This window comes from Artemia sp. Qi Xiang Cuo, chromosome 9, assembly GCF_049724085.1.
Source record: "Artemia sp. Qi Xiang Cuo chromosome 9, ASM4972408v1, whole genome shotgun sequence".
Classification (NCBI taxonomy): domain Eukaryota; kingdom Metazoa; phylum Arthropoda; class Branchiopoda; order Anostraca; family Artemiidae; genus Artemia; species Artemia sp. Qi Xiang Cuo.
The window spans coordinates 51,567,553-51,583,689 of record NC_142802.1 but is presented as its reverse complement, the minus strand read 5'-3'; the positions used below and the strand labels follow the sequence as shown (position 1 = coordinate 51,583,689).

The window sequence follows — 16,137 nt, the reverse complement described above, 5'->3', positions numbered from 1 at the left end:
AGATCATAATATCGTCAATGTAGCAGCGACAGGATTTTAAATCTTTAAGAACACGATCTATGAGCTTTCCCTTGAATCCCGAATGGCATAGACCATTTGGCATACAACAAACTCGTATAGACCATTTGGTGTCACAAATGCTGTCTTTTGCATGTTATTAGGGTGCATTTTTGTATGCCAATATCCTCGGGTTAAGTCTAGCTTGCTGATAAATTTAGCCGTTCCCATTCCCTCAAGGATCTCATCCAGGCAAGGTAATGGGTAACAATTCTGCCTGGAAATTTGATTTAGTTCCTGATAGTCGGCACAAAACCGCACCGTCCCATCTGTCTTTGGTATTAGCACTATCGGTGACGCATAATCATTCTCGGACGGTCTAATGATTTCTTCTTGCAGCATCTTAGCCACTTCGGTTTCTACCAGGTGCCGTTTCGCTGCTGGAACTTGATAGGATTTTTTACGCACCGTTGGGTTACTGCCTGCATCGACCTCATGCATCACGAGATCAGTTTTCCCAGGTCTGTCCGAAAGGGTCGTTCTGTATCTTCTCAAGATTGTAGCCACTTCCCTTCTCTGACCATGACTGAAAATTCCATTTATGGATGTCTGGAGGGCTTCCTCGAAGTCTCCGTCATTTCCTGTACTCTTGTAGTCTGTCATCTCTTTCAGACTTTTGTCCGCAAAGCTGTCGGCTTGAATAAATGAGATTTCATTCGGATTTGCACTGTGGTACTTTCTAAGAAGGTTTACGTGGATAAGTTTTGACTTCTTTTTCCCCTCAGGAATTTCCACTAGTTAATCCACACTCCCAGATTTCTTCAAGATCTTGTATGGGCCTTGCCACTGTATCTCAAGTTTCCTATTTCCACACGGTAAGAGGACCAGCACTTCCTCTCACGCTTCAAACTCTCTGGGTTTCCGGGTTTGATCATACCAGGTCGTTCCTGACTTTTGTCATTCCTGACTTGCCAATAAGTTTTGATGTACAGTCTCGGTTTATTTGCTAAGTCGTTCCCGCATATTGACCAGGTAACTGACTACCAATTCAGGCGCACCTTTCTTTTTCTCCACTGTTTCCTCTCGTAGCACATCTAATGATTCTCTGAAGTGATGCCCATAGATCAGCTCGAATTGTAAGAAACCTGTCGAAGCCTGTTTAGTCTCCCTGTAGGCAAACAAAACATAAGGAAGATACTGATCCCACTTCTTCGGGTTGTCTCTGACTAATTTTCTTAGCATCTGCACTATGGTCCCATTTAACCTCTCAACCAATCCATCCGTCCCCAAGTGGTAAACCCTGGTACGAAGGGGTTTAATGCCAAGGGCCACGTATAATTTCTGAATCGCTTGAGAGATGAGGTTACTTCCATTATCGGTCAGGATCTCTGAATGTGGATCTCTGTAGTGCAGAACTGTTATTTCCACTCCACTGTCCACCAGCATTTCAACATTCCTTTCGTCTACTTTGCCATGAAGCACTACCGCTTCCTCTGCCGACTCCTGGTGATCGGGCCTTTCCGGGCTCTCAGCCAGGAAACCCTGTCGCGTATTTTCTGGCTGCTGCTTTTTCCTTGGACAGTTCTTTGCAAAGTGTGACGTGTCATCACACACAAAGCAGGTTCTCATTTCTGCTCGGCGACTCTCGCACGAGCTTCCTTCCTTGGACTCAGCTCTCGCTTGATAGCTGTTCTCCCCTCCTTTACGGTTTCCGTCAGAACTCCTCTGTTTGCTTCCCTCCTTGCCCGGACTATCATTGACGCACAATCACTCTCCGACGGTCTAATGATTTCTTCTTGCAGCATATTAGGCACTTCGGTTTCTACCAGGTGCCGTTTCGCTGCTGGAACTCGATAGGATTTTTTCCCCACCGTTGGGTTACTGCCTGCATCGAGCTCATGCATCCCGAGATCAGTTTTCCCAGGTCTGTCCGAAAGAATCGTTCTGTATCTTCTCAAGATTTTAGCTACTTCCCTTCTCTGACCATGACTCAAAATTCCATTTATGGATGTCTGGAGGGCTTCCTCGAAGTCTCCGTCATATCCTGTACTCTTATAGTCTGTCATCTCTTCCAGACTTTTCCGCAAAGCTGTCTGCTTGAATAAATGAGATTTCATTCGGATTTGCCCTGTGGTACTTTCTAAGAAGGTTTACGTGGATAAGTTTTGACTTCTTTTTCCCCTCAGGAATTTCTACTAGGTAATCCACGCTCCCGGATTTCTTCAAGATCTTGTATGGGCCTTGCCACTGTATCTCAAGTTTCCTATTTCCACACGGTAAGAGGACCAGCAGTTCCTCTCCCGCTTCAAACTCTCTGGGTTTCCGGATGTGATCATACCAGGTCGTTCCTGACTTTTGTCATTCCTGACTTGCCAATAAGTTTTGATGTACAGTCTCGGTTCATTTGCTAAGTCGTTCCCGCATATTGACCAGGTAACTGACTACCAATTCAGGCGCACCTTTCTTTTTCTCCTCCCACTCCTCTCGTAACACATCTAGTGGTCCTCTGACGTGATGCCCATAGATCACCTCGAATGGTGAAAAACCTGTCGAAGCCTGTTTAGTCTCCCTGTTGACAAAAAAAGATAAGGAAGATACTGATCCCACTTCTTCAGCTCGTCTCTGACAAATTTTCTTAGCACCTGCACTATGGTCCGATTTAACTTCTCAACCAATCCATCCGTCTCCAGGTGGTAAACACTGGTACGAAGGGGTTTAATGCCAAGGGCCACGTATAGTTTCTGAATTGCTTTGGAGATGAGGTTACTTCCATTATCGGTCAGGATCTCTGAATGTATCGCTACTCGAGAAAAAAACTTGATCAATTCGTCAGCTATCTTCTGTGAATGGGTCGAGCGATAGCCTCCGGATATCTGGTTGTATAGTCGCTTATCACTAGGATCCACTTGAAACCAGTTTTAATGCGCTCTAGAGGTCCCACTAGGTTCATTCCTATTTTGTGGAAACGAGTTTCAATGATCAAAAGTGGTTTTAATGGTACCTTTTCTATCTGACCTTTCCTGGCTATTATCTGGCAATCATGACACTGTTGGCAATGCTTTGCTACGTCCCGATAAAAATTTTGCCAAAAGAATCTTTCTAAAATCCTGTCGGTAGTTCGTTGCCTGCCCATATGCCCTCCCATAGGTGAATTATGGGCCAGTTTCAGCACGTCTGTTCTGTAGGCAGGAGGAGCCACTAATTGCCACTTCTGTTCGTCCCAATCATTATCCTTGACAACTCGGGAAAGCATCTCATCCCTTACAATGAAATTTTTGCCTCTGTAGGTTTCGGCTTAGCCCGCATCCAGAATTCCTGCAAGGTCTCATCCATCCTCTGTAACTCAGCAAAACCTTCCCTTTCTGTCGAGGTTTCATCGGAGCCTCTTCTCCGTCTAACCTGCTCTGAGAAGCGGCCTTCCTTTCTCTACGCTTCTGCTCCCGATTCTTCCGTGCTTTTCCTCCTCCAGATAACATTGAGTCGTCAAAGTCAAACTGTCTTGCCTCCGAAATATCCGTTTGTAACTCAGCCGGCTTGCTTGCTCTGGCTTCCGTTGTCACAAACACATCAACTTCCGAATCTACCAGCCTCGAGAATTATGGAACATTTCTCCCTACCCGGAACTTCTTTGGGATCCGATCCGAGACTGCAACCTTCACTGGAAGTTCAAAAAGAAAACCATCTGCTCGTTTCACCCGTACGTCCAATAATGCTGTAGGGTATTCGTGTGTGTCACCATGTACACATCTTAAGCTTCTAGGCTCCTCCCAGCACCATGACTCTTTTGGTACCCACTCCGAGTGCAGAACTGTTATGTCCGCTCCACTGTCCACCGGCATTTCAACATTCCTTCCGTCTACTTTGCCATGAAGCACTACCGCTTCCTCTGCCGACTCCTGGTGATCGGGCCTTTCCGGGCTCTCAGCCAGGAAACCCTGTCGCGTATTTTCTGGCTGCTGCTTTTTCCTTGGACAGTTCTTTGCAAAGTGTGACGTGTCATCACACACAAAGCAGGCTCTACTGCTTTCTGCGGTCGGTGACTCTCGCGCGAGCTTCCCTCCTTGGACTCAGCTTTCGCTTGATGACTGCTCACCCCTCCTTTACGCTTGCTGTCAAAAATCCTCTTTTTCCTTGCCTCCTTGCCCGGACACTGATCTCTGTTTTCGCCACCCGTCTTCAAACCATCTTTTTTTGTTTTACGAGCTAGGGCACTAGCTTCCGAAAAAGAAACAGCTTCCGTAAGAATTTTAAACTGCCTCTCACGAAGGGCTACCTGCAGGTGGTACGATACTGCTTCCGTAAACTGTTCCACCTGTAAAAGCTCAAAAACATCTTCTACATCCTTAAGTGGCACAACCACTCTGGCTGGCCGGGTACTTGTTGCCGCCAGGTTCTCTGCTTGCGCTCTCAGCAATGTTAGACTGAGCCATCTATTGAAGTTGGTTGCCAGCTTCCTTCCGAATTCTCCGTAAGACTCCTTGCCTTATTTTCTTCCTCTTCGGAAGAGTATGCGATACGTTTTATTTGTGTCAGAATACTTCTCAAATATTGCTGTCTTAACCGCATCATAATCAGCAAATGTATCCAGCGATAAACGTGACATCGTCTCTAATGCGGGACCGGATAGAACTGGATACAGCTGTGTAGCAAACTGTTCCCTAGGCCAGCCATTTACCATCGCAGTGCTATCAAACATGCTTAAAAATGAGTCTATGTTGTCATTATCTGTCAGCTTCATTAGCTTGAGCCTAATTGTGGCTTGTGCTGCTGTAGACTGCTGCTGATTTGCCGCAGGTTGACCCGCCAAACTTGTTGTTAGGGGGTTTATTGCCGTCAAAAGCTGCATGTGCGATGTTATAAGCTGGTTAAACTGCGCTGCGTCCATTGTAATCAGATTCTTATTACGTAAGACTTGAATACTTGAAGACCTAAAACTTTTGGCAATACTTCTATCCCTACCTTTCCTTCCGCTTTCTCTGTCCTTGCCTTACTATCTCCTGTTTCAGAAATAACCTCGGGCAAAAGCTTCACACTCTGTTGTTCTCCCTTCTTGTAAGGACAACTGATCCCCTCTGCCGGGTTCTCTGCCTCACCTACGACCTCTGTTATATTTGAATGAAATACCTGTTCCGTTTTAGAGTTAAACTCTTTAAGAGGGTCTACTTTAGTCCTCCTCTTAGGAAGCGCTTGTGTTCTGTCGTTTAGTGTCGGGTAATTTCCCGTGAACTCGACCCAGTGAACTGGACCTTGTATCTCTCTAAGGTTTCCGAAAATATTGTCTTTCTTTACCGCCTCAATTACCGGCAAAATGTCACTCCAATTTGTCGACAATTGGCGAACAGGAAAGGCGGGTTTCACGATATAATCAACTGGAAAGTATAGACTTTTCTCAAAAGTCTAAAAGGAGAACTGAAGTGCTATAAAAACAGAAAAATTGTCGTAACGTGAATTACGACAATTTTCCGCCAAAACAGGTAATTAGCCTTTTTAAAGTCACACACTTACAAACTACAATCTGAGCTAAAGCGACGTTAGGTAGGAGAGGGATCAGGGGGCATTTTCCCTCCCCACCTTTTTACTCCCACCCCACCTTTGTTTTGAAAAATATCTTTTGTAGTCGTATTTTCATTGAAAAATACGTTTTTTTTTGTTTTCTCATCAAAAAAAAAATTCAAAAACGACAAATATGCCCCATCGATCATATTTTGAAAAATACATTCTGCCCCCCCGCCCTAAATGTTCATGAATTGACACCATTGTTTCATTGCTGGGCTGTACATAAAAAAAAATGAGGCAACTTGTTATTCCCTGCATCAATTATCTGGAGACATAAGATAGGCCCTTGTTGCCCCTAAAATAAACACACCCCCTAAAATAAGCCCCCCTTCCTTCCTTACATATTTTTGCTTGAAGCAGAATAAGAGTAATAAAACAATTTCAATCCATGGTATTAAAGGCAGAATTTGTGCAAGTGGCGCTTCAAAATCCCACCTGGCCATTCCAGCATCAATTTCTCCATGGAAAGTTGTGCATATTGTACCTTCTTTAAGCCAAATCATGCAAGAAACTTTAATCCGTCTAAAAAAAGGGCCAAACTTAACAGAAAGCCTTTTTATAAATCCCCCTCCCCTCGGCTTTCTCTCACCCCTTGTATATTTTTTAGTAAAAAGGTAGGCATGCGGCAACTCGTTTCAATCGCATTCAAAGTCGGTCGTCGGCCAGAGCTAAGAGATGACGGATCACAGTAAAATTATAAAGCAGGGTAAGCAAGAAATCACTAAAATGATTCTTGTTGAGAACAAGTAACTCATACGATGGCAGAAGTGACAAGTGACTAAGCTGAGTGACAAGACACAGATGAATAAGTAAAGATCAACTTCCCTTTGATGCAGAAGACATAATGAGGCACAAATAACTCACACGGCTTATTCCTGGTATCACGAATATTGTCAGTTAAGTTACTTGGTAGCTTGTTTTTGCTACTGTTGTAAGGAAGGGTTTCAGTCTTTGACTTTTTAAACGAGTTGTGTAATGGCATTGTCCGAACGTCTTGCTTTTCGGCGTGTTTTCATTAAAAAATTATAAATGAAAACATTTTTACTTTCAAAGTACTTACCTATTCCAACTCCAAGAATTACTCGGCCAACTAGAAGTGAGTGTGGACTTTCAGCAAATCCTGAAACTGCTGCCCCGGTAACATATGCTGTACTTGCGGCTAATATCACTGGACGACGGCCAAAAAAGTCTAGAATCATGACATACATATTATTTTAGATGTGATTGTTAATCAACTCCCATATATCTCAACTATATACAAATCAACCCCTTTAAATCGACCCTCGCTAAAGTCAACTCCCGTTCAACTCAACCCCCAGTCAATTCACTCCCATTCAGCTCGAACCCCGCTTAACTCAGTTCCTATTTAACTCAACCCAAACCTGTTGTTAGCAACCCTTGTTCAACTCAACTCCTATTCAACTTAATCCCCATTTAATTTTACCCCTATTCAACTCAATTCTATACACCTTAACGGTATTCAACTAAACTCATTCAACTAAACTCCCGTGCAATACAACCCCAGTTGAACTCAACCCAATTTAATTTAACGGCCATGCAACTCAACCCCCCTGCAATTCAATCAAATGCAAGTGAATCCTTTTTAACTTGACGACATACGCTTCAGCCCCTTTCAATTCATCCCAAATTCAATTCAGCCCCATGCAAATCAATTTCCCTTTTTACTCGCCTCCATTCATCTCGACCCCTTGTGTAACTCAACACTCATTCAAATCAACTCCGCTCAACTAAACCCCACACAACTATTTCTTCGTAAAACACGTCTAGGCACAGATTTTTAGAAACTTATGGCTAACCTTCGGGTAAGCTTTAACTAAGGCTGATCAGAAGCTGAAAGTTTACTTTTCGCTTTGCTTACAGTTTCTACTTTATACATTGCAATGCTCTAGCCCCACGGTCAGCTATGAAGTCTTAATAATTTTACTTTAATTAGATAAGTTTTGTAAGGTTTTTGTGGGCACACAATTTTGTAAAAGGATTTAAATTACAGGATTTATAGGACTTGTAAATATGTATATAACTTACATTTAAAAAACGTTATGTTGACAACTAAAAACATTGAAAGCAACAATTTTATAGTTTACATTTGGTGTCAAATATCAAATTTGTCCTAAAAAGAAATATTTTGCATATGAATAACATAGAACATTTTACACGTTTACAACATATTTTGTCTTTCTTTAGCTACTATAGCTCTTGATATGCTCTTGTGCCAACAAATTTCATTGTATAATTTTTGTACTTAGGTGCAAACGGGCAGACACAATATTTTCCTTCACATTGAACGAAGGAAAAATTCATTTATTCATAACTTCATTTATTCAGTATTCTATTTTTCAGTTTAAGGACGTTTGATGGTAAGTATACCGAAGTCTCAATTAATTTGCTAATTGAAAGATAAACATACCATTCGATTTCCCATCTAACGTTCTTTCCAAATATCATAGTTGCTACCGTGCAGTATATATAGCCCTAGGCTATATATAAAATGCTGTTGATTTTGTTTCTTTTTTTATTGGTATTATTTTCTTATGAGAAATATGTACAAAAAAAATAGAAAACAAAAAAATAAACGAAGTTTTACACATAGTTTAAGCCTATATTCAGGCATTATGAAGACGGAGCCGGGATGAAATGGTAACAGTAGCAGTTGTGATAGTTGTCTCCTTACTGGTAATCAAGTAAAGAACAAAACCGCAGTTAAATTCGTAGTTGCAGTCACAGTAGCAATGGTAGGCCTGAAAAGTTCAAGTTAATACCCTTAGCCGTTCCTAAGATATTCCAGATACACCCTTTTGATAAACTGGATTCACGTAGTTGATTTAGTTAAACATTCCCCGAAGTTTCCCTTTTCAGACCCACATTCGCTTTTCAGACCCACCCAGGATCAAAAATTCTTCAACTTACTAATAATAAATCCTATATGTGAAAAATGAAAAAAATTGCATAAGTTAGGACCATTACCATGGGAGTTGTGTGGGTCATTTCATCCCTGGAAGCATAGTTATAGGATCTTTTGACTATTCTGAATAAAATAACAATTTCGAAATTTAATGTTGAAGGAAGGTAGCATCTTAAAACTGCAAGGGGGAGGGCTGGTTGCGCTTCTATCACTTTTCAACATCCTCCTCAACATGGCCTGAAAGTTTCAAAATAAATCCCTTTACTGTTCCTGAGATATTGCAGATACCCCCTAAGCCTGGACGCAGACAGTGTCTTTTGATTTATTTCAACATCTCTCTCCACATTCCCTGAAGTTTCACTTTGAGAGCCTTAGTCTTTATGAGCCCATCTAGGATCAAACATTCCCCCCTTTCCCGATAATAAATAAAAAACGGTTTTTATTTTTTATTTTTCTTTCTTCTTCTGTTTTATGAACTAATCTGAAACGAGTTTTAGCAGGCGCAGAGAATTTAATAGGTGATCAAACAGTTCATGGGAACAAACTGTAAGGTAAGGAGCGAATCGGCCAAATAGTAACTGAAGCTCTATTGATACAGAATTTATCAAATACATCAAATAAATTAGCTTTTTATGCTGACTCCAAATATACAAGATTCGCCAAGTTTAATGTTACTCTCCAAAAGCTACGAGCCTGAGAAATTTGCCTGATTTTCAAAAATGGGGGAAAAGGTTCCCAAAAAGTCAAGCAGTCTTAATGAAAAGCACACTGTCAGATTCAGCATATCAGAGAGTTGTATACGTTTCCAGTATCTATAAGAATCTTGAATTTTGCATTTCTTGCCAAAAGAAAGATCACAGATGCGTGTTTATTCGTTTGCTGTATTTTTCCATAGGTTGACCGTATCAAAAGAATAGTCCGAGACTATCGGGAGAGGGATCTTCCAAACTGAAATTAAAAGCTCTAGTGTCCTTTTCAAATGACCAAAGAGATTGCTGGACAAAAAGTAGCCTCCCATGTCCCGTTTTCCTGCAAAGGCATCAAAATTTCGAGATTGCCATTTGATTCAGCATAGTAAAAAGGTCCCAAAATTATGCCTTTGAGGAGGACATGACTCACCTTCGTGCCTGGGAAAAGGGCTTTGAGTTACACAATTTGCCCATCGCTCATATACATTATTTGTTATTAAAAGATATACGAAAAAAAATTGGCAAAGAGTTTTTGTGGGGTGGGGGGGGGGTGTTCCACGGAGAGAATTTTCAATGGGTGGAAAGCTTCTGGTGGGGGTTTTTCGGGAGAAATTTTACGCCTGGGGGAGGGAAGGGTTTTCTGGTACGATTTGAAAAACAATAAGAAATTATATACGCAAGCAAGTTTTCTGATCTTGCTAGGACCAACATAAAAACTTAAACAAACAGAAATTGTTCCGTATATGAGGGGGGCTGCCCTTTCCTCAACTATCTATCCTTAGGATAAAGTCTTAAAAATCTGTAATAAAACTTCTCATCAAAATTCAATGGTCCTTGTGCTTCAGGAGTTGTTCCGAAAGAATTATGACAAAACGTCAAACTTTAGCGTACAGGACGAGGGCCTTCCCTCGTTCTTCTAGAAGGGGGGCCCTCACTTCTAGTTAAAAAAAACTCGTTCGTTTTATTTACACATTACAAAAACAGCTTCGTAGTAATTATGTTTTTAAATTGGGACATCAGCATGATTTGAGGGACATATTGAACGAAACCTCAGTAACGTACTGTCATATTGTTTTTCAATCAGGGTTCTGATTTTCCTTCTTTTTTATACTCGTTGAAAAATAAGAGAAGTGGGTTCAAAACGGCCGCTTTCGATATCTGTAACCGACAGTTCTTTGTCAAAATCTACTTGTGTGTGTGTGCGTAACTTGTCCGTTTTGCAGTTATTCTCACTTCTTCTTTTTTTTCTCCGGTCACAAGAAACGTCTAGTTTTTTAGTTATTGTAGTTTCTTGCTTTTTCTTCGCATCAAGAGTTAAACCAGTTTGAATCTAAAGAGTCAACAAAGGAATGGATAAACAATTAAATATCGTAATTAAATTTGTGATAGTTTTAACTGCTTTTCTATAGTTTTATAGCATTCTTTTGACTCCTTAGTAGGAACTTTAACACACATTGAATATCAAAATGGGTCACTATCTAGATTTATCCTTTAGTTCGTTGGTTCCTGCTGGACTTTCAATCCACCAAGAACAAAAAATCAAACACTACATTTTGGTAAGTAGTTAGTTTTGGTAAAGACAACAATTTTGTAAGAGAATAAGTCATAGAATAAGTTCCTTTTCTCGTGAAAGATTAGACTATCATTTTTTTCTTATTTTTCATTCAGGCAAAACACATTCACTTTCTACATCGATTTCTTAGTTTAAATTGTTAACTGACGATGCAGACGGCAGGGTTTTTTTCGCTGGTTAAGCAGCCTGACAGAAAATTTAAACATCTGAGGGCCAAAACAAATTGAAGATATTCCCTAATGGAGATCTAAATAAAACAAAAAAAGTTACTGCTGGGCCGAGAACAAGATGAAGTTCAGGGTCTGATACAAAATATCGTATTCTGAGTGACATTAAAAAACGCCTACCTGCGCTAATTCCACCAGGTATACAGACAAGCCAAGATGCAGCCATTGCTGCCGCGATCAGGCCCTGATGCCATACATCTTCAAAATGGAACTCTTCCCTATATGAAAACAAAGAAAATAATATGCAACTTTGATTTTTGCGAACACTGGATCAATTTGGAATCTACCTAAACACTAATCTATCTCTTTAAAACAGCATCATTTTATTTCAAAAGTATATAATAGGTATTATTCAGAGTAAAAAAAATTTGTAGCTGACAACTTGTACTAACAAAACTGTTTCAAGGTATCAGCAAAAATAAACTCAGAGATATTTCTTGACACGCTTTTGGAAGACGACCCAAAATGTCCCTGATTTTCCAAATTGATGGTTTTATTTATCGATTTAAATCTCCTTTTCAGAAAGCTGCAAAAGTTACTACTAGAAAAAAACTGCCTTTTATAAGATTAATTTTAAAAAAGAAAGAATGTTTTCAAAGACAAGCAGAGCCATAGTAAAACTTAAGAAAAGCTGAAATAAAGTTCAGTAATAATTCAAACTTCCAACAAACAGAAATTAAAAACAAACAATCACATCAGAGATAAAGGTAACAGATTCTGCTTTAGATAAAAATTAATAAGTCCGAAAATACACAAAAATTAAAATGAATAATCAAACTTTAAACAAACAGAAACTACTATAGCGTAAATTGCAAATTACTGAAAACAATTTGTGTTTCGAGCAATGTGTTTTTATTTATCATAATATCAGGAGCAACACAACAACAAATTATATCAAAGGGCTAATCAAGATTCACAAACAAGAATGGTACTCCTTCCATTCCTCCCAAATCCTCTAAGAGACTTAAGTGTCGTTTATATTTTATTGAAAAAAATCATGTATTTTAGATCGTGTTGTTTCAGTTTATAAAAACGTCAACAACAAAAACAATAACAACAACTCACTACAATAATCATGATGACTAGAAAAAACCAATGAAAGTAGACTAACCGTTCAATATTAAACAATATTAATTCCTAGAAACTCGGTAATTTGTTTTTTCAAAGTTTCAGTTATACAACAATAAAATACATTATGTTTTCAGTAAAGCGCAAATGACACTTTCCCTTATAGAAGGTTTAAGTGGTTGTAACCCTAACCCCTGTTTGTGACAATTGTGTTTGTTTTAAAGTAAATTTATTCATCTGTAGCACTATTTGTTATCTTTATGTTAGATGTAACTATTGATTTTAATTTCTGTTCTTAATGGATTTGGTTTATTCATTCATAGTAAGATATGTTCGGTTTAACTTTAGTTTTGATATGGTTCTTTAGTTTTCTTTGAAAACTTCTTTTTTTTCAAAAGTGCTTCTTTAAATTAATTTTTGTTAATTTTCAATTACATAGTTTTATTGCCGGTCATTGTCAGAAATACTTTTAATTTTTTGTACTTTTGTAGTTTACCTCAATACTTGGACATGAATAAATGCTAATTCTCATTGGGGCCTGAAGCGCAAAATGTGTAGGTGAATTAGAGACACAACATCCGTACCTGCCCCAAATTTTGTGACGCACCTGCGTCAAAAAATTTAAGCCCCCCCCCCGCCTCTCCTTCTACTATGCAACTTAAAAATGATAACTTCCGGCCCCCAAGCTGTCCCTAGAAAATTCAATAAAACGTATTTGATAACCTGGTAGCATAGTGTCATAGTGTCATCTAGTTTAAATTTACCGTCTCCTCCCAAGTAATAGCTCACCATACAGTTACTTCCCCCACCCCCTGTCAGTTAGGAGCATGTGTGAATAAAAATATATCATTTCAAATTAGGGATGACCTTCGTATTTATAAGGAAATTATTTTTAAAAGTTTTGCTTTGAATCAGTTATTGGAAATTCTGATATATTGTGGGAATATGGTATAAGCCACTGTCTTCAATATTTAGAGAATTTCATAAACGAATTATTGTCCCTGTTAGACTAACTTCCAATTAGTAAAAATGGTACTTGTCTAGAATCCGGTAAGTGGGCGATAAGTGAATTTTCGTTAATGCTAATGAAAAAAAAAGGATGAAAATATAGTAGTTTATGATCAAAATTGGTTCTATATATTTGCACATTAGGGGGGAGGGGTAAACCATAGCATATATTAAATACGTAACGTAACCTAACCCAACCTAGGTAACTTTTATTCCCCCTAAACCCCAAAAAGCTAAAGTTTAAATATAGTTCCCGGAGTGAGAAACCCTTTGTTTATACAGCATCTAGGCATTGCCCGGTAAAATGCCTATCTGATCTTCAATACAATTGGCGCGTATACTTACCGGATTCTAGACAAGTACCGTACAAATCTATGTTTCCTTACTGGATATTTCATTATTCATTTAATGGGGTTTGAGATTGGCGATCCACAAGTAAATTTTATGAATAGTCGATGGTCTGATAATTATAGTGTTTTTTTTTTGTTTTTTTTTTTTTTATCATGTTTGCTGAGAGTGGCGAAAACACACCAACTGATTGCAGGAAAATTACATGAGCCCTCAGTTACTGTAAATGCAGAAACGCTTTGTAGTTTGTAGTCGCGAAATTCCCAGTTTAATTACTACTACTACTAATAACAACTCACTGCAGCACCAAGCCACCTGAGGCCAACATAGCTACGCACACTTCTCCTCCACCCCAATCTATTCACAGCCTCCCTTTTCAAACCCGCCAACGAAGTTCCCCTTTCCTTTAAATCTTTCTTTATGGCGTCCTCCCACCCCAGACGGGGACGACCTGCTTTCCGTTTAGCCCTAGATGGTTGGCCGACAAGAACAATCTTCGGCAATCTGTCATCCTTCATCCGCACAACATGCCCTAACCACCTCAACCTTTCTTTCATTATAGACCTAGAGAGTGGTATTGAACCACATTTTTCGTATAACCAATTGTTTGAAGTATGGTCAGTCAGCCGCGTACCCAGAACAATCCTTAAGCAATTTCACTGGAAAACATTTATCAAATCTTCATCCGCTTTTTGCAGCGCCTATGCTTCAGAGCTATATTTGACCACTGTCATCACTGTAGCTTCTAATATTCTAATCTTGGTTTGTAGAATTATCTTCCTATTCTTCCAGACTTTTTTTAACTGTGAAAAAACACCCTGAGCCTTGGCTATTCTATTTTTGACATCTTCACTGCTCAAACCATCTTTACCAATAATACTACCAAGGTAAGTGAAGCTGCCCACATGATCAATCTTGTCATTACCCAACGTCACCTTTTCATCTTCACTTATTCCTAGCCTTAGTGACTTAGTCTTCCTAACATTAATTTTCAAACCAATACTAGCACCCTGAACTCGCAAAACCTCTAAAACTTCATTCATTTTGCTCACACTTTCATCTAGGATGCTTAAATCATCAGCATAATCCAAGTCCAGGAGACATTTTCCTACCAATTTGATTCCGTGGTCTCTCATTGCCTTTCCTGTGCTCCTTAAAACAAAGTCAATCAAAGTAATCTATATAAAGGGGGATAGAACAAAATCCTGCTTAACTCCTGATTTAATACAAAACCAGCTGCTAACCTCATTTCCTACCTTAACCGCAGCAGTGTTATTCTCGTACATAGCACTAATCACTTTAATGTATTTGTCTGGTATACCATACAAGGATAAAACCTTTGCTAAAGCTCCTCTATCAACAGAATCGAACGCTTGCTCATAATCTATAAAACTGAGGACCAAAGGTGTTTGAAAACTTAGGCACTTCTTAATTATTAACCTAAGAGTGAAAATTTGGTCAACACATCCTCTACCTTTTCTAAAACCGCACTGCTCTTCTCTTAAAACTTTGTCTACGGCATCTCTCAGTCTATAAAGTATCATATTACTAAGCAATTTGCTACCTACAGAGACCAGACTAATGCCACGATAATTACCACACTCACTTATATCACCTTTCTTATAAAGCGGCTTAATTAAGGTTTTCCTAAAATCGTTAGGTACTTCCCCTTTTTCAAAAATCATATTCATAATCTTCAATAACTTATTTCTAACCTCAGAGCCACCATATTTAAGAAACTCATTTACTACCCTATCAGCACCTGGAGCCTTATTATTCTTTAATCCTTTTAGTAATGGTGCTAATTCCTCCTCACAAAACAAATCTTCCTTCACATCCAAGGTATCACAAACTTTCATTTTCCTCTATATTTTTTCCTGCAACTCTATCACGGTTAAGCAAATTCTCAAAATGTTCGGCCCATCTCGCCTTAGCTTTTTCCTTATCGCTAATTGCCACCCCATTCCTATCTTTAACTGGGACAAGTCCGGATTGACTACTACCTCTCAATTTGATAACGTGCCAGTACAATATTTTACTATTATGCCGTCTAGCTGCATCTTCTAAATCTTCGGCAACTTTATCCATGGCCTCCACTTCACACCTCCTTAGCTCATATTTCAATGCTTTCTCCACTTTCTTTACATTTCTTTTGTTTTCATGCGATCTATCACTCAGATAATTCTTGTACAAGTCCTTTCTCCTTTCTATTAAACATAAAGCTTTTTAACTAATATTCTTAGTTGCAGTTCTAGCTTTCTTCCCTAATACACCTTCAGCAACTTCACAAATTATTTTTCTAAAATTATTCCAACCATCATCCACATTATAAAATTTTAAACTCTTAAGTTTAGTATTCAACTGTTCCTGGAAAGTTGCTCTCAAATTCTCATCCTGGAGTCTACTAACATCATAACTTCCAGGGAGGTAATTACCCTTCCGACATTTCAGCTTTAAATTAACCCTTGGCACTACTAGATGATGATTTTTACTTTTAACATCAATAACAGCACTCCTATATACCCTAGTATCTTGTATTGATCCTGCCAGTCTTCGGTTTTCTATAGCATAATCAATAAGGCTTGCTGTCTTACCATCACGTGAATGCCATGTTAGCTTATGAGCCATTTTATGACCAAACACCGTATTGGTTATAACTAGATTGTTATACCTACAAAATTGCAAAAGTCTGTATCCATTACTGTTTTCTTTTCCTACACCAAATTTACCTAAGCTGGGATACCATCT

General features: G+C 39.1%; 1 protein-coding gene across 2 annotated transcripts in view; it reads right to left on the bottom strand.

Annotated features, from left to right (window-relative positions):
- Positions 1 to 16,137, bottom strand: part of LOC148948777 (proton myo-inositol cotransporter-like) — a 114,355-nt gene that overhangs the window by 78,381 nt on the left and 19,837 nt on the right. For both annotated transcript variants that reach the window (XM_089094674.1, XM_089094676.1), the window contains exons 3-4: positions 11,086 to 11,183; positions 6,614 to 6,742 (exon numbers count right to left, since the gene is read on the bottom strand). In XM_089094674.1, coding sequence (XP_088950800.1) covers positions 6,614 to 6,742; positions 11,086 to 11,183 — 227 coding nt within the window. The remainder of the gene's footprint in view (positions 1 to 6,613; positions 6,743 to 11,085; positions 11,184 to 16,137) is intronic.